Source organism: Rhipicephalus microplus, chromosome 4, assembly GCF_043290135.1.
Source record: "Rhipicephalus microplus isolate Deutch F79 chromosome 4, USDA_Rmic, whole genome shotgun sequence".
Classification (NCBI taxonomy): Eukaryota; Metazoa; Arthropoda; class Arachnida; order Ixodida; family Ixodidae; genus Rhipicephalus; species Rhipicephalus microplus.
In genome coordinates this window covers 195,697,750-195,724,236 of record NC_134703.1, presented here as the reverse complement: position 1 = coordinate 195,724,236, position 26,487 = coordinate 195,697,750, and the positions used below count along the sequence as shown (strand labels likewise).

The window sequence follows — 26,487 nt, the reverse complement described above, 5'->3', positions numbered from 1 at the left end:
TAGCCACACTCATTAAAGTTATAGGTTGAAGCGACACGCGGAGTATTTATATATCGTAAGGTCCCACATGACAAGGTACCTCTCGGTAAGCCATTGAGGGGCACTCCTCGGGAGAGAATTCCGCAAACTCATTCTATAATACATACTAGATACAATTGGGCTATTGGCATGTTGACGAGTGAGTCTGGTATCGGAGTGTCATGGCAGACTCCAAGGAATAAAACTTTTGGTTCTATTCTTGTGTGTATATAAGGGTAACATCAATCACTGCTAGTTACGCAGTATTTGAAAAAAATAGACGAGAAATAATTTTTTAAACAAATAATAATAACACAGTTTTGCCAACATGTTCTGCTTAACGGTTTAAAATATTTCAAAATGAAGCGGCTTCACCAGTAAGTAGAAGTCCCCATATGTGTACGTTAATGTATTAGGAAATATGTTAGTAAATGACTCGTTCTTCAGGCATGTCGAACTGCTCGAAGGAACCAGTATAAGCAAGAATGTATAACAGTGTTGTGCGCGTCATATTTAGTTCTTTATTTCTAGCATCATATGTCGTGGTGGATGCATTTATTAAGTCATAAATGTAACTTCTTGCTCGCACTGCTTATTCATTTCAGTGACCCTAAATGCTCATCTCAAAACCACTGTTCACCATATGAACATCAGGAAATCCCTACGACTACGCAGAATGCATACGTTCAACTTGGTGCTTTGTGTCGCTGCATCCACAGTGCTTGCGATAACGAATGTCGCTGCCAGATCATCCGGTGCGCCGAGTGAGGCCTGTGCAACTATGGTTCCTAGACATGGTTCCGAGGACACATCTAGAAAAAGCCGCTACAGGCTCACGCAGAATCACGTCAACTTTACAGAGGATGACATCATTGAAGGTGGGTATTCTATCAGTCGTCTCGTAAAGCAGGTAGTGCTATATAGAGAGGAATGGAACGAGGGACGTAACATATTTGTATATTAGTAGTAAATAATAATTGGTAAGTTTGTATGAAGCTTGGTGCTGTATTTGTGTCACTGTTTTGTGTTATTATTTTTTTAACAAGAGCTCAGCACTATCGTTGATGCATTTATCATAGACACTCTTCGGGTGGCTTGTATCTACATCGCTGAACGTCTTGTAACATGGAGTGTCTGTATATTGTGCCAAAGAGTAATCGCCTAGTGAACTCCTTTTCTGAAGCTGTTAGTGGTGCCTGATAATCACCTGAATATGTTGATGATGTGTGGTGCTTTATGGCGCAAGGGCCAGTTGATAGTCAAAGAGCGCCATATCAGTTACTACAGATGTGTACAATGATATGGTGCGTGGCTATATAGGGGCCTTAAAATTCCTTGCGCAAACGCGGGTAAAACAAACTATTAAAATCTTGACAGTGGCGTTATATGTATAGTAAAAATGGGTGACAAAGCATTTTGATAATAAAGCCATGTGTAAAAATAGTTGGCACTAGCACAAATGCCTCATCAGTGCCCTCTTGTCCAAGGGCCACGAGGCAAGTGCTTTTAGAGGTAGTCCCCGCAGCAGCAACCTCTCTTGAGAGGTCATGCTGCACATACCAGGTTTTAATACATGGTGGAAGCGGACACCCCTTAAAAGCTAGCATCAATTTATGAGTGAAAAGTGGTTTCTTACCGTCAAACATGGCAGGGTGTAGGGGTACATGTTGTCGGTAGGGTAATGGGAAGTGTCTTCTTAAAGTGTCAAATTGTTCACACTGAATTAAAATGTGAAGAACTGTTAGTGCTTCACCACATCTGTCACACAATAGTGGACCGCCACCGGACAAAATATATGAGTGTGTCGTGTATGTCTGTCCTATCCTGAGCCTCGTTAGTGTTACGTCTGTCCGACGTGATTTTGATACTGGTGGCCAAGGACCAAGGTGTGGCTTACTAACGTGTAGTTTGTTTTTTGCGTGTCTATCTCACTCACTCTGAAAGTAGTCTCTGAGATTTCGTTTGAGAGACGGTTTAAGATCGAGGGCCGGGAGTGATATGGGTGTAGTGGTAGTGCTTTCGTGGACGGACGCAGCAAGCTGATTCACCATCACGTTTCCTTGGATCTCACGGTGCCCTGGCACCAAGCGCACTGCAATATGCTGCTTGAGTGTGTAGAGTGTGCATAAAATAGAGTAAAATGCAATGAGGACAAGGTTTTTGTTTTTTAAGAGCTTGCAGAGCTATTACCACACTGAGGGAGCCTGTATAAATAAGTTCTTTTTGAAGTTGTAATTGTTTGATATGTTTAGCGGCAACAAGTATCGCGTAAGCTTCCACTGTGCAGATACTTGTGACTGGATGTAGAGGACCAGCATCCGAGAAGTATGGGACGACAGCAGCGTAGGACACAGAAGAGTCAGATTTTGAGGCATCTGTAAAGAACTCAGGACGTGTGTATGTGTTGAAGTTCCAGGAATATGTTCGGATATGGGCGATGGGCGCGTGTTTTACAACTTCTAGAGAAGGCACGCCACAGTCTATAGCGTGCTACTGCCACGGTGGTGGCTATTCTACAGGAGCCATTAAACTGTGTTCCAGTGAGACACCAGTTTCCTCAGCTAGATCCGTGAGGCAAACTGAGTAGGGTGGCCTCATCGAAGGCCTGTTTCGAAACAGAATGGAGCTCGATAAATCATTATTAGTGTAGTATGAGGGGTGCTTCTTGTCTGGTTTCACCTTAAGGAAATATACAAAAACATGTATGTTCCCTGCAGATGAAGTGAACACCCTTTTGACTCAACGTAAAAGCTTTCTACGGGGCTGGTGCGAAAAGCACCCGTGGAAAGGCGAATGTCCATGTGATTCACGGGGTCCAGCATCTTCAAGACAATTTGAGTCGCAGACTGATAAACGATGGCCCCATAATTTAACCGGTTGAGAATGAGGCTTTTTACCAATTCATTAGACATTGCCTGTTTCTACGCCACGTAGTGACAACACCTTTTGAACATTCATGGCTTTTACACATTTTTAAAATTCTTGATGTGCGGTTTGAAGGTCAACTTGTGGTCTAAGATTTAGCCCAATAATTTATGCTCAGAAATACCAGACAGATGTTGAACATTCAGTTGAATGTCAGGTTCTGGGTGCATGCCTCTCTTTTGTGAGAACAAGACACATGTGCTTCTTTGGGGGTTCAGTCAGAATCCATTTTCTTCTGCCCAATTAGAACATATTGCGGGGGATGGATAGGTGCAAGAAATTCATTTTGATAATATAAATTGTACAAATATGTACACCACCTAGCGGTACTCCCATTTCTTGAACAGATGTTTGGGAGAGAACACTTCCCACACGGACACGGAATGTCTGATTGGACAAGTAACTCTCGATTACGGAACGCATTCTATCGCGCGCACATAGTTGAGACAAGTATCTTAATATGCCAAAGCGCCGTGTTGTGTCGTAAGCATTCTCAATATCGAGGAACAAAGAGAGGAAGTATTGTTTGCTGACGAAAGCTCTCAAATCTCTGCCTCGATACGCACCAGATGGTCGGTGGTAGGTCTATCATCTTGAAATTCACACTGAAATCGGTCGAGCAGATTGTGAGTTTCAAGGAAATGTAAAACTCGGTGGTTTATTATCTTTTCAGAAAGTTTACAAAGGCAGCTTGTAAGTGCAATGGGCCTATAACACGAAACTGTAGAAGGGTGCTTGCCCTATTTTAAAATGGGAATAATTATAGCCTCTTTGCAAAAAGTGGAGATAGCTCCATAGAATCAGATAGCATTGTGCAAGCAAGGTAGGGTTTCTTGCGTTTTGATTGGTAGCTTTTTCAACATTTCGTACACCACATGATCAGAACCTGGGGTGGAATGACTGCACGAGTTTTGTGATGTTTGGAGCACAGCTAAGCCAAAAGCTTGGTTGTATGCTCTGTGTGTTGTACATTTGTGTTCTAGTTTCTTCTTTTCAATTTTTGTTTTGTATTTTGGAAGGCTTCACCATAGTGTGACGAGCTGGACACTTTTCCGAAGTGTGCGCCGAAAAACTTTGTTTGATCTTCCAAGCTGTTATCTTGTGTGTTTACGAGAGGGAGTGAATGCATTTGTCTTCTTGCTATTCTCCTAACCATGTTCCAGGCTTTAGCCTCCTGTGCATATGAATTAAAGCCTGATATAAAGTTGTGTCAACTTTCCCTTCTGGCCTGTCAGCGCGTCCTCTTGCCTTGAGACTTTATGTTTTTAAAATTTGTGAGATTCTGTGCTGTCGGAGAGTCTCGAAGCAGCTTCCATGCTTTATTTTGCTTTCAACGTGTATTGCGACACTCACTGTTCCACCAAAGAATGTGTCGCCTGGTGGACCGTCTAGCTTGTGGAATACACTTTGTTGCAGCATCAATAAGAAGTGCTGTCAAAAAGTCGACAGCTGCATTTATACCTAATTGACATATGTCCGACCAAATTAAGCGAGTAGCTTCTCTGAATTTTCCCAGTCTGCTTTGTCAGTTTGCAACCTCAAAACATGTGGAGGACCTTTATTTAGTGGTGTACTTACAATTATCGGAAAGTGGACACTTCCGAAGGAATTGTTGTTCACTTTCAATTAAAGCAGGGGTACAAGGGATGGGGACACTACGTTGAGATCTATGCATCAGTAGGTTTTGTTGGTGAGGCTAAAGTATGTTGGCAGTTTCCTATTCAACAGACACGCCCCCGAAGAAAAGAGGAACTGTTCGATTAGGCGACCTCGTGCATCACAGCGAGAGTCGCCCCATGGACCATTATGTGCATTCAGATCCTCAAGGACCACATAGGGATCCGGTAGTTCATCTATCAGTGACTGGAATTCGTCTTTTTTGAGACGGTACTGTGGAAGTATGTAAAGAGAGCAGATGGTGACAAGTTTGTTCAAAAGAACTGCTCGAGCAGGGGTGGGTGTAGTGGTAATTGTGTACACGCTACGCCCTGATCAACTATAATGGCCACACCACCAGATGATGCTACTGCGTCAGTGCGGCCCTTTCTGAATATTACATAAAGACGTAGAAAACTGGTGTTCCTGGAATTCAGCTGTGTCTCTTGTACACACAGCACTTTTGGAGAATGTTTGTGTAAGAGTTATTTGATATCGTGGAGGTTTTTGAGCAGTCCTCTGACGTTCCGTTGTAAACTTTGTGTATTCATTATGCGTGTAAATGAGTGCTGTGTGTACTAAAGAAGTATTGCGTCAAGTCAAGACCTTGTCAGGCCCTTGTCAGGCCCTTGTCAGGCTCTTGTTAGGCCCCGTCAAGACCTTGGAGTCTTTGTCAGGCCCCGTACTGATGGTTTTTGATTTTCTTGCGTGCTCCAAAGAGCCACGCATATCCATCGGCACCAAAAAAACCGTTGGAATTGCTGTTGTGTTTATCACCTCGGACGAGGTGCAGGATGCCCGCTCGCGACAGGGCTATCTGTCGAGACAGAAAGCCGTGGGGTTTCAGGTCCGGAGGCCTGCAAGCCTTTTGTGGGCGGAAGCGCCTGTGCTACTTCCGCTGAGGGAGTGAATGACACTGCCGCTCGTCCACTTTGTGCGGTACGTGCGGACGCCGTGGTATTTGGTAGCACTCTCCTCTTTCGTGCCACTTTCACGAACGAAAGACCCTGCATTGGTAGACACTTTTGCGCCTCCCTGAACGAGATGTTTTCATTTACTTTCAGTGTGAGTACTTCTTTTTCATGTTTCTACGTAGGCCATGTGCGAGAGTAAGCGGGGTGTCCACCATCGCAGTTCGCGCAGTAGGTAGTCGCTTCTTCACATTTGTCTATAGCGTGTTCGTGCGAAGTACACTTTGCACAGGTTTGATGGTCTCAGCAACTCTGAGAACCATGGCCGAATAGCTGGCACTTAAAAAAACGTCGGGGGTTGGGGTTGTAGGGTCAGACCTTTAACTTCAAGTAGCCTGTTTCGACGTGTTCTGGAAGTTTTATTGTGCAAAATGTAAGAATGAGGTGCTTTGTCGGGATTTCTTTGTTGTCACGCCTAATCCCAAATCTCTGTACATGCGTTACATGCTGTTCGTTCCAGCCCTAAAAAATCTCACTCTCTCTCTGGTTAGTTAGGCCTTGCTCAGACACTACGCCTCGGGAACTGTTCAAGGAACGGTGTGGTATGATAGATACTGGTGTGGTTCCAAAAGAGGTGAGTCTTGTCTGGTTTTCATACTAGGTCTGGATTTGGACTTCTAGAAGAAGGCCCTCACTAGCCATACGTGTAGCCTGATACCCCGAACCAAGGGTACTGGTGAAGCATTTGTAAACTACATACGGAGAGATAGTTTTTGCGTTCTTGTGTTTCACATCGGGTCACATGGAAGCGCGGGAAATTTTTTTTGCTTCATGAATAAATACAGTGTTGCTTCGATGCGTCCCCTCTTAGGAGAAGGCCGATGAGACAGTTTAAGAAATGAAAAAGAAGCCATAATGTATATACTATCGAGCCCAACATGGGGACGTGGCAGCACAATTATAAAGACATACCAGCGCCAGCTGTAAAAAGCCACTATAACCCAATAATATGTGACTAAGAGAGGGAACATACACAAGGTTAACCCTTGCCGCCGGGAAGATTGAAGTAAACAGAAGTGAGGAAATGACAGGAAAGATTGGAAGAGAGAAATTACGAAGATCGGGAGGGAGAAAAACAGGAAAAGGCGACTGCCGATTTCCCCTGGGTCTAGCCCAGGGGTGCCGTCTACGTGAAGCCGGGGCCAAAGGGGTAAGTTGCCTCTGCTGGGGGCCCTTAAAGGTCCATTTAACCAGCGTCGGCTCAACCCCCAGGATCCCCTTTTCTCCGGACAAAGTTCAGGCACGCACGACTAGGCGTGGGAGGAGGTCGAGACTCCCCCGTTAGCTGGGGTCCGTGGTGTCGCTACACACCAAACGCCTGCTTATGCAGACGCCTCATGCAGGGTAATAAACTGAATAAATAGTAGGCTATAACATGATTTCGTTTTTCCGCCATAGTTCACCAGTGAGAGAAGTTTATGAGGGGAGCGTGTCCTATATGTGTGATAGAGCAACCTGACAGTGCTCCAGCAGTCTACAAAATCGAGCGCAACAAACGTAGACGATCGCGGACTTACCTACATACATTTTGTTTTCTTGATTTCTTTCTCTTTTTAGTTATGTCAGCGACATGACTGTAAACTTTTGCCGCTTGAAATAGAGTGGTCCGAAACCTTTATCAAATCGCCTTATCATTTTGGTGGAAAATTAAAGAAACCAAAGTTCAAGTGAACGTTGTTTAACTACTTACTTAGAAATGACGCATGAAGCCACCAGAAAAGATGAGGGTGAATCAACCACAAAATAGCTTGTCGAGCAGTGTCTGGTCACAAACTGCTGAGGCGGTGTTTCGTTGTCCGTAGGGGCCCCACAATGAACTGCAAAGAGTATAAAGCACCGCGTACCCCGATGCGTAAGGGTGACGATCAGGCATTTTGTGACGCTGCTTTCCTGGGGTGTGCTTCGTTAGGAAGCCTGCAGCATTCACTCGCTTTTTATCTCGTGGCATTCACACACGAGAGACTTGAGTGATGTGGATGTAAGTTGTAATTTCATGTGCGCAATTAACTTTTCAACTATAGCACAGAATGGAACCGATGCTAAAGGCCTGAAAGATAATGCTTTCACTTAACAGAAGATATCTTGGCTTACCACATCGCTTTTTTTTGCTGTCTTCATTCAAAAAGTTTTCAACTGCCTGCTTCATTCCTGCTACTGTTGTTAAATTCATAGTAAACTTGAGTTTACTCTTTGTCGAACTCTATTTCGGAAACAAATATTTAATTATGTGGGTGTACAAGCAGTATGCAGCGTCATACGCTCTTCAGTGCTTTGTGAAATGTTAATGCTTAGTTTTCACAGCTCTTGTGGGCGCCACATGTAAATTTTTTTATACCTAACGTTTACATTGAACTGCTTTTCTGATTTAGTTGTATTGATCATGGTGTTTTAGGCCTGCCCTGAAGCGCAGAATTCGGACAAGAGTGGTAGCAACAGAGCAGTTTAAACTATACTGGGGCTTCACACGAACAACGTGAGCGCAAGATTTAGCGTGAAGTTGGGAACTGCACCAAAAAGAGGCTGTGGGGCATTTCAGGAACCACCGTTCTCAAACGCGTTCTTGGTGAGGTAGCAAATCTGGACTACTTTGCACCCCCCCTTATGAAGATAGGAATGTAGTCACGCGTTATTTTTTATGATGCGCATGTTTTGCAACACCCAGAAAAGTATGCACGTAAATAGTACAACGCTGAAAATAGCATGCACTGTGAGATGCTATTTCAATATGGCTACGTGTTTCTCATTGTCATTCTAATGATTACGGGAGCAGATGTTGAGTTGTAAGCATAATTATGGTTAACAAATTACTTATTTTTGTTAAAAATTAGTAGTGGCTGCTACAGTATACTAGAAACAGTGAGAATTAGGTGTGCTTCGCTTAACAAGGTTCCTCTTTTACATATATGTAACTATTTATTAACCGAGATACTATAGTATGTATGCAAAACATTTGTTTTATTGGTTTGCACCATGTCACGATGCTTGCGAAAAAGCACTACATGATCTTATAAAAAAAAGCCTATTTTGGTCAATCCCTTTGCTAACTCCTGAAATTTCTTTATTCACACATTTTTCGATCATTTCCATAAAGCGAAGCCAAAATAATGAATGAATAAACTTTGTTTTAACTTCGACAGTTTTCTTCGGGCAAGGCTGGAGAAAGAGTCGAGAAAACTTAAAAAAAACAGCACAGTGCTTCATTATCCTTTACGCGGTAGTTTGCGAATGGGTCATCAGAGCGAAGTTGCGCAAGAGCTTCTAATCAAAGTGAAAGTTATTGAAGCGTGAGCACCTTTATGTGCCCTCTTTCTCTGTTTTTATCTACTGATGCTTTAAATAATATTATGTCCTTCTTGTTCCATGTTTGCCCGGAAATTTTTGCTCCTTAAGAGTTCACCACCACGAATGCTTTATATACAGGGTGTGTGCAGCTACGTTTTCAGATTTCGCCGTAGTTATTTGTTTTTTCAATCTCGCCGACTAGACGCGTTTTAGGGGAAAAAATAGATTAGAGTTAATACTTGAATGAATTGAAAACTTCGGGCTAACGTTACCTTTCATGTGGCCTTGCCATGATTTATTCTCTTAATTACTCGTGTTTGTAAGTACACGTGTGTCTAATAAACGACAGCTGGTAGCCCCTTTCCAATCATAGGACAGTTCCTGTTATGTCGCATGTGTGCAGGCAATCAACAAGCCAGAACATTCTGCTCTCAGCTTTTTATAATCGTTCTCTTGCTTGTACAGTACAATATTGTTAATAAAAAATTCGAAATATTACATCTGCGTGATAATTGAATTGCATAAGAAATGTCTAAGGTGCGGCCTCACTGCGACGGCAGCCAGTAATGCACTCCCTTAACAAAATAGGATTGGCTATCTTGGTTCACTAACTGGCAAATACTTTTCAAATGAGTGCACCGAATAGGCCTCTGCCCTGAGTCCTCAATTGGCTCCGAAGCAAGAGACGAACTGGGCGATCAGACCTGTGATGCAGCGATAGGTGCTAAGAATAACTGGGTTGGCATAGGCCACCACTAGAACCTGAACTTTTCTAAGTTTAACGCTAGAAAGTAGTCCAGTAAAGCGAGTTTAGCTGTTCTACTTGCCTCACGCAATTGAAGTCTGACACGCTGCTGAAAAACAGAAACTTTTACGATTTGATTGATTGATTTATTGATATGTGGGGTTTTACGTCCCAAAACCACCATATGATTATGAGAGGCGCTGTTGTGGAGGGCACCGGAAATAGTGCAAGGCTCCGGTTCTTTAACGTGCACCCGAATCTGAGCACACGGGTGTACATTTCCGCCTCCATCGGAAATGCAGCTGCCGCAGCCGGGATTCGAACCCCCGACCTGCGGGTCAGCAGCCGAGTACCTTAGCCACTAGACCACCGCGGCGGGGCAGACACTTTTATGCTGTGTTGAGGATTTCTTATTGCATTGCACGGTTTTTTGCTGTTTGAATTTATGTGTTTTTGCTAAACACTATCTACGTATACTATAGCGAAACAGTCATTTCTAATTGGTGACGGTTTGTTATCAATGCAAGAAGTGGAGTGCAGTACATAACAGAGACTGGAGAAGAAAAGAGTGCCCAGAAGACAGAAGAAGACGCGAATGTGTTGTCTTTATCTTCTCCAGTTCCTGTTATGAATTGTGCCCCACTTTTTGCCATCACAACGACCTATCTATATTTCTGTATACTCTACTCAATATTTTACAGCAAAATTGCATATGGCTACGAGAAACAAAAAACCACAGCATATACACGACGTGAATGATGGCGAGTGGATGAATCTCTGGGAGATCATTAACCCAAATTCATGCCCACTAGGTTTGGCAAGTTATGCCAGATCCATAAAGTAAATCATGATAAAACAGCTTGCTCCGTCCATCCATACGTCTGTCCGTGCGTTCATCCGTCTGTCTGACTGTACGTGAGTCGGTATGCCTAAGCTCATCCGATATTCCACTAAACCATGCGTCTCCTACGCATTGCAGTGGAGCGAGTGCCGCAGCACCATCTAGTGGGCACTCCAAGTAGCAGGGGTGGGCAACTACGCCGACACAGTACAAGCGTACACTTTAAGAAGCTTCACCCCTAAAACCATTCCGCATTGGTGTTGCGAGCAGCATTCATTGGCTGCACCATCAGTATCGTCATTATCATCGCTGTACTAAAGCACACAATCTATTGGTTGAAATTTGAGTGATGTCGTCGATGCCGTGACAGCTTTGGCGCTCAGTATGGGTGCATCAGTTTTCACTGAAAACTTCCACATGAGTATGCCACGGACTCTCCTAGAAGAGTGCGCTCAAAAACAGGGCCAGAAAGCTGAATTTTGGCAGCAACTGTGTGTCGATGATCTGGCATTCATCGAAGCCGCACGAAACCACGAATGGTAATGAAGGCGCCTGTGGCGCGCGCATCCTGCACACCATGTTACCGAGTTAGCTTGCGACGTCAAACGCTTGAAACAACGCCGCTCCCAGCAGCTTTAACGTGATCACTGCGGGAGTGTGTTAACCTTGACAAACGCCCGTCTTCAGCGGAAATTTCTGCAGTAGAACTTTGGCTTCGGTTGCGATTTCTGTGACGACCTGTGCTTCCAGGACAATCACTGTGGCTAACGAATTACGAAACGCATTTAACCTCCCATACCACTCATCGATTACTGTGATCATGTGATGTACAATGTGCGGCTTGTGAAATCAACGCCGTAGTAAACTCATAATAAACTTGAGTCTAACCTGACTGAAAAGAGAGAGCTAAAGCAAGCAGAAGAAGAGAAAGAGGGTTAACCAGACGAGCGTCTGCTTTGCTACCCTGCACTGGGGATAAGAGAATGCGTATAAAAAAAGAAATAGAGGAAAGAAGGAGAGCACTGCACGTACAAAGAAGTCCAATATTGAGGCCGGAGCTTCTCTGACCACCTTGACTTATGCGTTCAGATATGCAAGTGGGAAATTACGGCCTTGGAGAGAGAGAGAGAGATCAAAATTTTACCACCCTGTATCAGTGCTACCTGTTTTTTTAAAGGTGTAGAAGAAGTTATATAGAAGCGGTTTTGTTTGTTCACCGACGACTCTAATATCATAAGTTCTGCAAAATTTGGTTTTCGAAAAAAAAACAGGTCAACTTAATTAGCCCTTATACCCGAAAAGAGTTTATATTGCGAATATTCGAAGAAAAGAAAGTGGTGCTTGGTGATTTTCTTGATTTTTCGAAGGCCTTTTACCTTATAAGTCATAGGTATCTGCTTAAAAAGCTTTATCACTACGGTATCTGAGGCGTAGCTCATTTTCTAATTACTTCCTACCTTCAACACAGATGCCCATTTGTAGACGTAGCTTCGTGCCCCGGTGTCCAGAGGATACTTGCGTCTTCGAAGTCACTCCTTAGAAGGATTTAAAGGGCTGCTTTGCCAATTGATTCCTTTCGAAACCTGCGAGACGCTTCTTGCGGATCCGTCGCGACTGTTACCAATGAAGAACTTCAACTTAGTGCTTAGGCAGTGCCCAGTTCCTCCGCAGTGGCTGCATCTTTGGCATTTGTCGAAGAGGCAGTGTGCTCTGTACACGCAGGCAACATATTTGTTTGTTCCTTGGTATTTAGCGGCGTCTATGTATTATATGCACTCCTTGTTGCGATAGCTCACTAGCCTCTGCTGTAATAACTGTGCTCGTGCATATGTCTTTTCCCACAATTCAGACATATATTTCACACAAATATTCAATTCACACAAATATTTGTCTTTGACCTAATAGGGAATAGACCAGGGCAGGTGGGCTTCTTTTTCAACTGCATAGCCAAGGTTGTTTAAAAGTGCTTGTACCATTTTGCTAGTTTCAATTTTTCTAGTCGGTTCCCCTTTTAGTCTTTTATTAACTCTTCCCGGATATTATGGACCCCATTTTGAGGAGCTTTGTCGTGGACATGGTGTGTGAAAGTCATGATTCGCAAAGCCTTTAAAGTTGGGGAGCGAGAGAGAGAGAAACAACTTTATTGAAAGGCACGACGAGGTCGTTGACTTCAGTGTGCTGGTGGTGTGGAGCGTCGTGGCCAGTAGGTTGCCACAGCCATTTCCGCCCAGGTAAGTGCATCTGCCTGAACAGGGTAATCAGTCGACGATACAAGTGACTCCCACTCCCCCAGGGAGGAAGCTGGCAGTAATGTCTTTGATAGAGGGTTCCCGTCACATTTACAGAAATATGGGCACCCCAGGTGGCCTTCAACAGACTCATGGGTGATCCGGGGGGACTGGTGAAGCACTGAAAACAATAAATCAAGAACATCAAGCAGTCTCTGTGCAGTTTGGACTTTCGTAGTGTTTAGCTTATTCAAGAGCGTAAGTATAGTGTCCCCGAGAAATCATCACGTCGCAAGGATGTCTTGATCTTTTTCACATATGACATAGAGAACAAGTGCTTTCGTTGGCTCAGTCATTGTTGGTTCGGTCTGCTGCACGGACATGTAACCAATATTTGTAATAGCCTTCAGTGCAGTGATGGGTTGCACGCACTTCTAAACACCGGGGCCCTACGCTTCAGCTTTCACGCGTTAACTCTTTGTGCGAAGTGTTTGGAATGACACTTCCTTCACGTTGCCATATCTATTCTACTACCCAATCCTTCTTAAAGTCTGGCATAAAAGACTAGAAATATTCTCCAAAATAAAAATACACCATAAAGAGGCAGGCTGGAGACTATGCAGCGGAGAACATATTCTCTACTCTAAAAATGCCAGAAGGAGTTACCGAAAAAGTTTGCAGAACCTAATTATTTACGCATATTGAGTACCTTCTACAGCAAATGAACTAACTGTAAGTGGACTTCGAGAATCTCATTGGCGAAACTAATTGTTGCTGCAGATTCAGGAAATGGATGCTGATGATGGAGCGAAGCTCCAATGACGAAATGATAATCAGTAGAAATAACCCATATCAAATTCATCTGTCGATCTAACAGACGTACGCAGGCACGGATGGGTGGAGAGATGCGCGGATGGGTGGATGCGTGGATGGGTGGATGCGCACAGATGCGCGGATGGGTGGAGAGATGCATTCATGTTCAGTCGGATGCACGGATGCATGCACGGACGGGCAGTTGCATCGACAGATGGACGAATTGATGCACACAAGGATGAATTGACAGAAGGATGGATAGAACAGGTGGCTTGCACATGCGTACAGACAGACGCATGAACGACCGGACGGACTGACAGATCGTCCGTCTATGTCCGTGGAAGTCATCGACAAGCATGAACAGAGTAGGGCCTGTTTGAAAGTGAAACAAGAACGCTCTGTGTACAACATACGTAACACCATTGTTTGGGACCAACGACCACATTTATGGGAATCGACGACAAGCTATGAAACCATGGCATCTGTGGAGAACAATATTCTCATAAATTTTGCTACGAAAAATTGGACTTAATTTTGTGTTCACACCACGACATTGTAAAGAATGTGGCAGTAGTTTGTAAGATCCGATGCGGTGACCACCATAATATGCTAAGGCTTAGAATTCTTTTGAATTTGAGAAAGGAACGGACGAAAATGACACACAAGACACAAATTTATGAGCTACCGCTGAGAAAGGAGGTAGAAGAATTGAGCATTTCGCTTCAAAATAGATTCACTGCTCTAACCGAGGAAACTGACGTTGGCGCAATGAACGGTATTCTGAGTAGCGTCTTTGAGGAGTTTGCCATGAGCGTCGCGGATAAAGTCATTTGGCATCACCCTGGCAAGCTCTTCAAGCAGTTCAATATCCCCATGAAGAAAGGTTAAACAATGAAAGCCTCAAATGCGACAGAAGAAATAGAGCTGTCAGAGCATTCGAAGTTATTCAAAAGCATGAAGTAGCTGACATAGAAATGTATATTATGGTTTCTGGAATGTATAATATGTTTATTAGGGTGAAGCATGATGTGACAAGCGGAAGAAGCGTCAAAGCTATGAAGGCACAACTGTGCCTAGGCTAAAATTGAATGTCTGCATTAGGGTATCCAAAACCAAAGGTTCTAAAAAATATGATAAAACTGTTTAGGTAAAAAGAAGTTCGGCATTGCTCTGTACAAAAACCGAAACAACCAGGATGACAAGGTTACAATGGGTATTAACCCAGAAAATTGTCTGCATACTGCTCATAATGAACCATTGTATATTTATTAAATAACGAAGTGAAACTGAACATCCTAACATCCCACCAGTAACGACCAGAGAAGTAAAGAGAGCCGTGGATACCCAGTGAGAATGAGGTTGATTGAAAGGCAGAGAGGTTAACCAGAATAGGTTATCGGTTCACTACCCTCCACTGGGAAATAGAAATGCAAAGAGGCAAAGTCACTATTTAGAATAGGGGAACAGTCTCGTAATCCTGTGACGAGACTGGACGTATCTTAGTGACAACTGATTTCGGAAGACACCATAAGACGAAAGTGCGCATGTGGTGCGCGGTGGAGCTACCCGTCAGGGAGCGCGAGAAAGATTTTGGAACGCTCAAGCCGGGCAACGGTGGCAGATAGATGGATTGTAGCAGCTACCGGCCCGTTGCGGTACCCAACTTGTTGCGGGTGGACTGTGCACCAACTCAGACAACGAGCTACGCCAAGCGAAGACAGTGCTTGTGGTCGTGGTAGAGACTTGCGAACAAATCGGTGACTACGTGAACCGCCCAACCAAGAAGGGTGAGGCGCGCTGTTGCGGCCGACCGTTGTTCTCACGTGAGGCAGAACACAATTGTGGTCATCCATCACACAGGAAAGCAGCCGTTTTTGTGACAACCATTGTAGTATGGCAAGCCCGTAGTGTCGCAACCACATGAGGAACACTGAGACGTCGACTCACCTCAACGACAGCGATGTATGAGCGGTTCCCGTCGAGTGGTGTGCAAAGTAGATGCACTGTGTCAGGGCCGCGATAGCCGCGCACTGCATGTTAGAGAAGCTTATAAACGATTATGGCGGTAGCTAAGTGCTCTAAAAGAGGAAGTATCATTGCCGCGGTAGTTGGTGAAGCAGGAAGGCGCGGGATAACCTAGAAGTGTACCCAGAGTGCTTCGAACACGTCGCAATATGTCAGAAATGGCCGCGACATAAATGGGTGATTTCATTAGGTCTTTCCATGAGACGGGAAGCTGTGACTGTAATAGGTCGCATGGACCCTTTCACTGCATTTGACTACGACACGCTAAAACAGGCACTCCTTCGAAAATTCTTGTACCCAGTACGTGACTACCGCGATAAATTCTGTAATGCAAGGCTCGTAGAAAAACTGCCAAGCGATATGCTTGGTGGTTCTCCGGGTATTTTGATCATTATCTGGAGCTCCTGGAGGCGTAGAAAAGCTTTAGTGACCATGATATCTGATGATTGCAGAGCAATTTTTGAAGCAATTTGGCGGAATGAAGGGTTTTCCGAAAGCGAAAAAATTGCCAAAATATACAGCAACTTTCATAGGCAACCGAAAATACCGTAGAGGCTCAGTCCTTGTAGAGGCTCAGTCCTTGTAGAGGCTCAGTCCTTGTAGAGGCTCAGGGGCATAACGCAGCCGAATGTTGGTTGCACACGAAGGGGAACTACAAGAACCTAGGTCAAATAGGTGATGATATTATCAGCGTTTGTGGTTTTACGCCGCTTGGGCACCTGAGGTGGTTTCGGCTACGCATATCCTTATTTTTTCGGGTCAACGCTTCCCGAGTTGCACCAAAACCAGCAACAACACGAAAGTCGTGCTTAAAATTCTTTATCGAAGTCGACTGCCCTCGTCAGAAACTCTTTTTACACGTCCTATCGACCAACGGCATAGCAATTAGCCGGGTGTTTTCTTTTCGTATTCGGGTACGCTTCCCACACTCTGATGTATTCGTTTTGATTAAGCTATGGGTGGCCCGGTGCGTGAAAATCTATAAAAAGTAAACGCTGCTCCAGATTACATAGTTCATCTGTGCGTGGAACACAACGTACTTGCACTGTGCTGCGTCGTGCGTAGTATTGAAATATGTATTGTGTAGTGCTTCTCGCTCATCATGTGATCAGCAAAGCGTGCCTTTTTCTTCTTTACTGGGCTTGGAAGGAGTCTGTTTTTGACATTCCCATTTCGGGGATGAAAATGAAGACGACATTTTCACTGAAGTGTCCTGGACCCAGTTGTTTCCCCTGCGGTAAGTCTTGGGAAGACCAGTTCCTGACACTTGAGCGTCAAGATGCTCCAAAACAGCTCCCATGAGCTCGCATAAAGCTTTTCTTGAGAGCGTTTACGAAGTTACCTTCATGTAAAAAGTGCCGCTACTATCAATCATGTAGTATCGTGCTGCCTTCAGTGTTTAAATAGTGTAAATAAACGTTCCTGAAATCAGCCTCTGGCTACTCTCCTCGCCTTTCCCCGAGACTTTGTTGGCCCCGGTCCCATGGGCTGGCCGCCTGCCACATCTGCGTTGCGTCTTAACAAAAAGTTTGCCACTCGAGAAGAAAGCAAGAGAGAGGCGTCGTGCGTGGTGTCAGTAGATAAAGCAGAGGAAGGTATAATTGATCACGAGGCCCTCACCGACTCACCACACTAAAAGGCAATAGCGATCACGAATGCCACGGTGATCCGAGGAGTTACAGCTTCTGGCAGTGGAGACATACCAGTTAGGCCACCGCCACTCTGCTTTCGGCCCTGCGGTCCTGGGCACAACGGCAGTATGATGCACGTTCCTCTACTTGTCACTACAGTGGTGACCAGAGGAACGCGCCCATGGTTTGTCAATAAAACCCTCAGAATCTTTGCCCCACTCAACATCACTCACTCCGTGGATGTGCTGTGAGGTGGCTACTACATACACACATACACACAGGTGACGACGGATGCACGCCTTAAAGAGCTTTACCCCTAAAAATTTAGGGAGCCATGAGGCTTCGCCTTTAAGAGTTGAACACGATAGCCAGGTTCTGTTACTTGTGCGAACGTCGTGTATGAAATCTTTTCAAACTTGCCATACACCCGCTACGTGGCCTTATTGTGTGTGCGCCTTTCGTTTTTGGGTGAGTGGCATTAAACTACGATGTTATGATAATCCCATGTTCTGACAAGCGATGACAACATACGCTTGTACCACGCTATATTACGGCAACATTTTATGTTGTGTTGTGAATCATGAATACAGGACGCTTGTTTTCCAAAGCATGAGTGTTACCTTCACTGCATTTCCAAGCGTGTGTCACATGGCCTTCTGGTGAATGTCTTCGTTTCGTAAACGTAGCCTCTATTATTAAAGGGGGGAATATATTGCATATAAGGTCAGTATAACGTGACGAATCGTTGATAAGTTGGTGGGGGCGCGCATTACATTGCAACACTCCATGAGTCAGAGCTGCTTTTTTTGGCCATTGCTTTTCAGTTTGCATTTAGAGCACTTTTGTTGGAGTGCCATCCATGGATTCTTACTGGATGAGAATGAAGTACGATTACTTGGGTATGCTCAGGATGTGGCAGTCTTCCCTTTCGATTGTGACGATACTAACAAAGTTATTTGTACCACGAAACAAATTTGTACGACCAGTGGTAGCTTAAGAAACTGGGAAAAATGCTTGAAATATTGCCTGGGGATAGGCCTTCGTCTACAGACATTTATGGCAACTTGGCATGGTTGAAATATTCAGCAAAATATTTGGGTGTACCAATTGAATTTTATCGAAATTGTAAGCTGTACTGGCGGCGGCAAGCCATTTACCTCTATTAGAAAATGGATAAAGTGAGAGAATCGCACTGTTAATCAATTTCACGGACCAATATATTAAATTTTTTTTGTCTCTAAGGTCCGGTACACGTTACAGGTCTGGAATTGTTCGCGCGTAAATGTGCAAGAGCTCCACCGCATCTTTGCAGTGTGGCTATGAGGATTAGTATGGGAACAATCTAGTCTCACTAATCTTTTTCGTCGTGTTCGGTTCAATGATCTCAGTCTGTCACATTTCATTCCAAGGCATGTCGTTAGTCATTTTATGTCTCGGCGAGACATAATAGATCAGTTTCTGCGCGTAGTTATTCAGCTGAGGCTCGGAAGAATGCCATCTTCACTTGTTGTCACCTCATATCATGTGCAAAGGGCGCTTAATGGTTATTTGTAGATAGATTCGGAACATGCAATTTTTTGTTGGCTCGTTTTTTGTAGCGAGTATCTAGTGGAAGAACAACGAAAAAGGTTGTATAGGGACCGTGCCAACATTGCCTTATCGGCATGACAATACATGTGTTTGTATGCTGACGGCCATGGCAAAAATGTACTGGAGTGAGAAAATAAAATTGGCTCTCCTATCTCGTTAAAAATCATTTTAGGCTCCATACATAAATTCTAGAAATTACAACGTGGTAGAGAGAGGGGGGTCTGTTTGTACCGTGGCCAACGCACTGTTTTCTCTGTCATAAGCCCGAAATCGTCGAACATATCTTTCTGGATTGTAAGGATGGCGTTTTTTCTGGAACATTCTGCAAAGAACATTAAAAAAAAAGATGCAGCGCTAGATGCGTACGGAATCAGGTTTTTGCCAGATGATGAAGACGATGGCAGACCTTATCATACTCCTATGTTGCTCGGCTTAACCTTATTTGCAAAAAATACATGGCAGTTTGCTATGCGGACATCAGTGCATGGCCTATTTGTGAATGTTCTTGACAAATGGTCACAAACTTCACTGAAGACAGGATATTAGCGAGCCAGTACCAGAGTGGTTCGGACCAGCTGAGTCACTTATCCGTATAATGAAATTGTAATGACTAGGTGAACCATACTCATAGCTACCATTGTATGCACTGTTCATGCCCTGTATTATTATTGTATGATGTGAAGAAAGCAGTAATGAAAAAATATTGCCCGCAGCTTCCCTCGGGGGAACACTGAGGAGGATGCGGAGCATATAATTGGTTAACGGGGTGTTAAAGTGCGACTTACTTGGGTCGATGGCTAAATTGGTTAACGTGGTTGTGAAATGGGGTGTTAAATTGCGACTTACTTGGGTCGATGGCTAAATTGGTTAACGTGGTTGTAGGAGGGGGTGTTAAATGAGTGAACACGTACACACGTATGCGAAAGGGCGGCGCTGGTCGAAGGGACGTCGATCATTGTGTTTGTGGATTCGTTGGAATTCATTTCACCGCGACCTTGGACGTCGACGCGCCGTACAAACCAACCGACGAGCGGCAACTGAGCGAGCGAGCGCCGACCTTGAGTATATATGCAGCTCGACGGAGCATGCACTGTCAGCTGTTGAATGTTCTCGAAGCGCGACGCCACATGCGCGTCCACTGGAGAATCAGGAGAATTGTAGATGTCGAACGCGGTGTGTAGAGGAGGAAGGGTGCACAGATGGTGGAGGAGTGAAGCACGCGCGGTGTGTAGAGGAGGAAGGGATGCACAGATGGTGGAAGAGTGGGCGACGGCGCGACGGCGCATGCGCGCGCGTCAGCTGTCGAATGTTCGAGAAGCGGTGCGGACGGCGCACTACAAGGCGCGAGTATAAGATGCTTCCGCATCTAAAAGTCATGGCTGTGTAGTAGAACACTCGTTTGTCATAGAAGCAACCAGAATTATATCTCCACTTAGACACACAATTCCTTAAAATTATTTTTATTCTCATCCTCATCGGTTTTTCAGTCACAAAAAGATGATTTTAGCGCGATAGCGTTAAAATACTCGCTTCGCTGAAATTCCGGAGTTGGCGTCGTTGGTTGTGGGCGAAAAGTTATCATCTTTGCCTGAACAAAAAATTTAGCATCTTTGCGTCGAGAAATTGAGTAGAATGCAAATAAAATAAATAAATAAATCTGGGTCCGAGTTGGGATCAAACCAGGTCGTTTACGTGGCAAGCAGGATCCTACCACACAGTCGCGCCTCTGCTTTTCGCTCATAGTAATTATTATAAAGCGTATTTTAAATTACAACATTTCCTTTGGCGTAGTGATGCAGCCAATCAGCGGCAGTAATCGCATAAGTACTGTACAAGCAATCAAAGGCTTACATACAAATATACATAGCAAGTTCTGAAAAAAGAGCTAAAGTTCCTGAAAAGCTTGGTAAAGATGAGCACCCTGTCACGATGGGGTGCCAGTCTGGTTGAATAAAGTTATTCGTAAACGCCCCTCGAATGAAAAACCATACACATGAAATGCATACTTGAAGCAGTGGTTGGTTCTGCAGAACGGTTCTAAATGTGCGTTTTTCACAGACTGTGCATCATAAAAAAAGAAATTGAAGGGGAGGGCACTTGATAGACATATTCGAGAGAAGGTAACGTATGGCATGTGAAATAATAATTAAATCTCTTTATGGGCTCGTTGAAGGCTGTCCCAAAATAGAATGACAGAGTTGCAGCTAATAAAGTAGTGTTCTATTGTATCTGGTACACAGCAGACCCGACAATTACCTGAAGAAACAAAAATAACTGTCCATAGCAACCATGGCTTAACCAAAAGCCTATCTGTATAAAATTAATAAAAGAAAGTCTTCGTATCACGATAAAAACACATTTTGAGGACTCGTTTTCGTAAATCATGTTCTGTAAGGTTGGGAGAAAATGAGGGGAATTGAAAAAAACATAGATAACAAATCTTCATACAGTTTTCTGCGTTATACTATGTATAAGTATTCTATACGGACACTGACTTTCAAAAATGAAGTAGTGATAAAAAATCTGCATAAATTTCCACAAGCACGGGCCGTACAACGAAATCTGAAGAAACAATCAAGTCAGTTAAGATATTAACAAACGTTATCTCCAAGAATGAACGAATTTTGTGATGGGACCTATCTCGAAAAACGAAGAACTACAAAACAATTTGCTTTACATATAAATGAACTAATCTTAGGCTTCCATCTCTTACACGCCTGAATAGGTCGTCTCATTTCACTGGTCTAAAAGTCAAAGATCTCACGATTGTTGCGAAAGACCGATGAAAATGCTGTATGTAAGATCGAATGCTGTGAATAGGCTGGAATAAGTTGTAAAGGTTTCAAGCTCAAAATTAATGGCAAACTGCAGCTCCCCGAAAGACGGAAATGCGATGCGGATCAAAAGTCTGGGCCTGTCGTTCAAGCTTGGGAATGCGTTCTTTCCAGTACCGTGCACTGAATCTGTACGTATTTAGTGGCACACAAAGGTGTGTTGGTGGAATACGAGTTCAATTATTTCTTCCGAACTTGTCTGGGATACTACTTCACTATCCAAATCATAATCCCAAACTTTTAGATGAGTTGAAACGTGCTCCTGATGCATTGCCGCATTTCCATATTGAAGATAACACAGTCTCAACTCTTCGTTTGTCCGAACAAAAGGAAACTACGTCGTATGCATAAGCCAAAACCCTAACATCCTTGACTAATACATTGAAGTCACGTATGCTAGTCAATCATATTGCGCCAAGGAATAGCGGTTCAAGGTTAAGTGCAAGCAGCAGTAAAGACATTGGACAGCATTTTTCACAGAAGAACGAAGAGATGCCGGATTTGACAGATGACCGTTATCAGTTAGCCGAGCTGAACAGCCACTGTAACAAAGTTTAACACCTTCCAGCACAAGAGACACTAGATTTGATTGATTGATTTGTGGGGTTTAACGTCCCAAAACCACCATTTGATTATGAGAGACGCCGTAGTGGAGGGCTCCGGAAATTTTGACCACCTGGGGTTCTTCAACGTGCACCCAAATCTGAGTACACAGGCCTACAACATTTCCGCCTCCATCGGAACTGAAGCCGCCACAGCCAGGATTTGATCTCGCGACCTGCGGGTCAGCAGCCGAGTACCTTAGCCACTAGACCATCGTGGCGGGGCAAAGCCCCTGAATCAACCGGTGCAGAGGAAGAATTAACATCGTTAGTGCTGACAAATTGAACACGAGAAAAAAGGAGTGCACGATTCCAGTTAAAAACTGCATGGTCAATTTTTAGAACACTTAGTTTATATAAGAGCAGAGAATGGTTAACTTTATCAAACGCTTTAGCATAGTCAAGAAATATACAGTCAGTTAAAGAAGCAGAGTCCAAAGATAAATGCAAATCATTAGTAAAAAATCTAGTTGAGTATCACAAGAAAAAATCTTTCCAAAGCCATGCTGAGTTGAAGAGAAGAAGCTATTATCCTCTAGAAAATTAACAAGATGAGAAAATATTATATGTTCCATTATTTTGCATGGTACAACTGTGAGAGATATAGGACGATAGTTAGATGGACTATGTTTATCACCGCCTTTATGTACTGGAATAATCGCAGCAGTTCTCCAGTCTTCAGGTAGTACACCATCATGATACGATTGTGAAAATATGCATTTCAGGATGATGGAACTGTATTCGTTGGTATTCTTTAAAAATTTACTATAATTCCATTAATACAGTAAGAAGACGTTAGTTTCAGGTTGTCGATAATCGTGACAATGCCATGCGGGTCAAACGTGATGGGATCCATCACAAAATGATTCCTCGACTGAAGCTCAGGACGTTGGGTGTAATTAGATGAAGAAAACGACTTGATGAATGTATTGTTTAGCACAGTAGAACAAAGATGGTCGGGACCAGGATCGCCGGCGGGTGTAACCAATGGTACTTTCCTGGTGCTAAGTGGTTTCATTATACTCCAGAAACGTTTAGGGTCAGTCTTCAGGATGTTCGGCAGGGTTACATTGAAGGACAAGGATTTAGTGGCCTTTAGCGCTCGTGAATACACTAAAGAAGCTATATTGTACTTTGTGCAGTTGGCCGGTTTAAGTGACTACTTAGGGATTCTACAAAGTCTTTTTTTCCTGTTAGAAAGTCGGTTGAAGTATCTGTTATACCATGGAGCTAGGTTATTGGAGTATACCCGGCGAAGAGTGATATGGAGATGAATTAGTTCAGACAATTTATTACGGAACAAACACCAATTAGTTTCTACTGAGCGCCCAAGATAACCTGCAAAGAAAATGTCTAAAAAGGAGCACAGTTCATCAATAATGGCGAGATAGTTACTCTTGTTGTAATCTCTGATGTTCTTGGCCTGTTTTACTGATGGTGCATGTGACAAATCGAATGTTAAATGCAAAATAATATAATTGCTCAGGCCAGGAATTTGCAATACGGGTGACGTGACAGTCTCTGAGGACGTTAGTACTCCGTCTATGAGGGAAGAAGAAGTTTGAGGGACACGTGTGGGTGAGGTGACAATATGCGTTAAACCAAAATCCATGCAGGTGGTGATAAACTGGTTGGCCTCAGTTGTCGGTGGGTTGGTAAGTGGGCACGCGTGCGCCCAATCAATATTCGGGTAGTTGAAGTCCCCCATTAGTATGAGTTGTGCATTGGGATAACGAACCATGACTTGATTTAAGCAGTCGTGCAAGCTATAACAAAATGACGCATCGCTTGATGGGGAGCGATAGCAGACCCAAACAATAACTTTCTTAAAATTTACATTCAAGCAGCACCACACAGATCCGATGTTTGAATTAATTGGTATGCAGTAGCAACCAAAACGCTCGTCCACGGCCAGCAAAACTCCACCCCCCACTCTGTCAGAGCGGTCACTGCGGTAGACTACATACCTTTTTTCACAATAAAATAATTCAGTGTTAGATATCTTGCTGCTAAGCCATGTTTCAGTTAGTGCGATGAGATCGCCTTTCATTTCGTTAATTACTGTATATAACTCATTCTTTTTGGGGTAGATACTACGAATGTTACTACATGAAATAGAAAATTGTAATCTCAAGCGGGTAGCGCCGTTTCCCCTCCCGTGTCCCTAGCGATCTTTATGCTGAAGAAGGCGGCCAGAGCGGAGTGCTCGAGCGGATGTACCATGCGAATTCGATGCAACTTTCGAGATACCGATCTCAACAATGGTTCATCTATCTCATTGTAGCCAAAGTATTTACCGACAATATGCAGTTTTTGTACCCAAGTTTATATGGCTTATGCAGGCTTTTGGCATGTTTTCTTAACTTTTTTTGAATTTCGAGCGCGGCGGGGCAGAAATCCTCACAGAGAGCAAAGCCACTAATTTGAAACAAGGAACACTTCGCAAGAACCGTTTCTTTTTGCTTGTATGCAGCAAATTCGATAATGATCGGCCGTGTTTTCATTTTCATAAACCGACCGAGCCTGTGAGCGCGTATAATGCTATCGCTGTTAAGGCTCAGATTCAGTTTATCATTAATGACGCTCAAAACTTTAGCCTCAGATTCAATATACGCCTCATTTTCAACGTCTGTTATGCCATAAAAAACTAGATTATCTCGTCGAGAACGGTCCTCTGTGTCGTCTAGCCGATGACGCAGCTCGCAGGCTTCCGACTCAAGTCTAATAAATTTATCATGTAGCTCACTGAAATCAGCCCGACATTGCTGAAGTAATGTAGTCTCCCCTTCAACAGCCTCTAACCGTGCCTTTATATCAGACATGGCTTGAAAAGTGCTTTTCTGCTGGTGTTTTAGCTCACACACCGTTTCAGCAACTGATTTTTCTACTGTTTTCATTCTGACTGATCACTCATTTATATCTTTGACAGTTTTAAGAACTTTCGCAAGAGCAGCCAATGATTCATTAGGACCCGGGTTTCACTCAACATCCCCACACAAAAGCAGTAGCAGCGAGCAAAAAGGTTCAAACAAAGCTTCAGGGCATGAAAGCACGACTAGAAACAAATCATCCCATTTAAAACAATGGCAAGGTAGTTGGGACTGGTAACTAACCTGCAGAATGAACAAGAGCGTAGGTGAGCCTCTCATCGTTATGATGCTTCCATGCCCATTGAGCGGCGACTGCGCAGCACTCGGTTTTAAACGGGGCGTAGGTGGGGCTGTCGATGTTCATGCAGCTACCACGAGTTGAGGTAGAGCAAGATAAGGCAGGGAACCTTGAAGGTGGTCGTGCCGGCAGGAATGCAGCCACTCTAATCTAGGCGAAGTGGCATCGCTGAACACTTCCGAGGCTCTAAGTCCAGTGGCGAACGCACCGGCTAATGGCACTTGCGAACAGTTTCCGCAGCCAGCAGCACCAGAGACGAACTGCAGAATGAACAACTGCGTTGGTAAGCCCCTCATCGTTATGATGCTTCCATGCCCATTCATAGTGCAAATCGCCTCACCTGCTTCAAAAGGTGTGCACGCTACTGCGCCCTTAAGGCCACGCGGTAGGTGCATAGCAAGTTCGAAAAGATTTTATATTAGGGCCCGTATATTCACAAACGGTTCTTCAATCACGGCCTCCAGTCGACTTGACCAAATCAAGGCGGAGCGTGCTCCTCCACTCAAGAAGCCGTTGCGTTTCATAAACGCTCCTTCACGCTTGATTCGTCAAGGGAGGCCATGTAAATGCTCTCTTCACTTGAGTGAACTTAATGGGCCGAGAAAAGCGCCTGATAACGAGAGTATTTGTAATTGTGGTTCACAAATGCCTATTTATGTGTAATAAACGAACGTTTTTCTTAGTTATTCACTTTTTTAAATTAACATTATAGCAAAATACATGAATTTAGAGTGGTAGCGTGGCTTTTCTAAGCCTTGAGCCGGTAGAGTTAGCGAAACCCCCGCTTCAAGTCTGGCAGCAGTCGCACTCAGGCAGCTGAACGAACAGCTGATGGCGTTTCGCCTGCTGCTGAATGTTTCTACGTGCTTAGTTTACTTCGTCTCGTATGTGTTTAATAATTGAAGTTTATATCTATGGTTGTGTCTGCGTGTGTGTTGTTCGAGCCCCTACTTTCGCCGGGGTGACTAACGAACTACGTGAGTGATTGACAGCAAGCACAACAGATGGTCTGTTGCTTTGTTTACTTTCGCTTTGCTGAAAGCCTTCTGATCACCAGTGTAGCCATCGAACGGGTAACGCGGTGGAGTGAGTAATTTTTACTTTATATGACATTACATTGGTGTGCTTTTAAAATTCGCTACCACATTGTGTACAAAG

The 26,487-nt window shown here is 44.0% G+C and overlaps 1 protein-coding gene and 1 long non-coding RNA gene across 2 annotated transcripts in view; one reads left to right on the top strand and one right to left on the bottom strand.

The window, feature by feature from the left end:
- Positions 1-26,487, top strand: part of LOC119172551 (putative defense protein 2) — a 189,089-nt gene that overhangs the window by 59,162 nt on the left and 103,440 nt on the right. Inside the window, exon 2 of the mRNA XM_075893903.1 lies at positions 624-896. Within this exon, the coding sequence (XP_075750018.1) occupies positions 662-896 (235 nt within the window). The 5' untranslated portion in view covers positions 624-661. The remainder of the gene's footprint in view (positions 1-623; positions 897-26,487) is intronic.
- LOC142814711 (uncharacterized) lies at positions 12,544-25,597 on the bottom strand. The gene is made up of 2 exons (XR_012895036.1): positions 25,275-25,597; positions 12,544-12,847 (listed from the first exon to the last, which is right to left on the bottom strand). It is a non-coding gene; the product is annotated as an uncharacterized LOC142814711 (long non-coding RNA).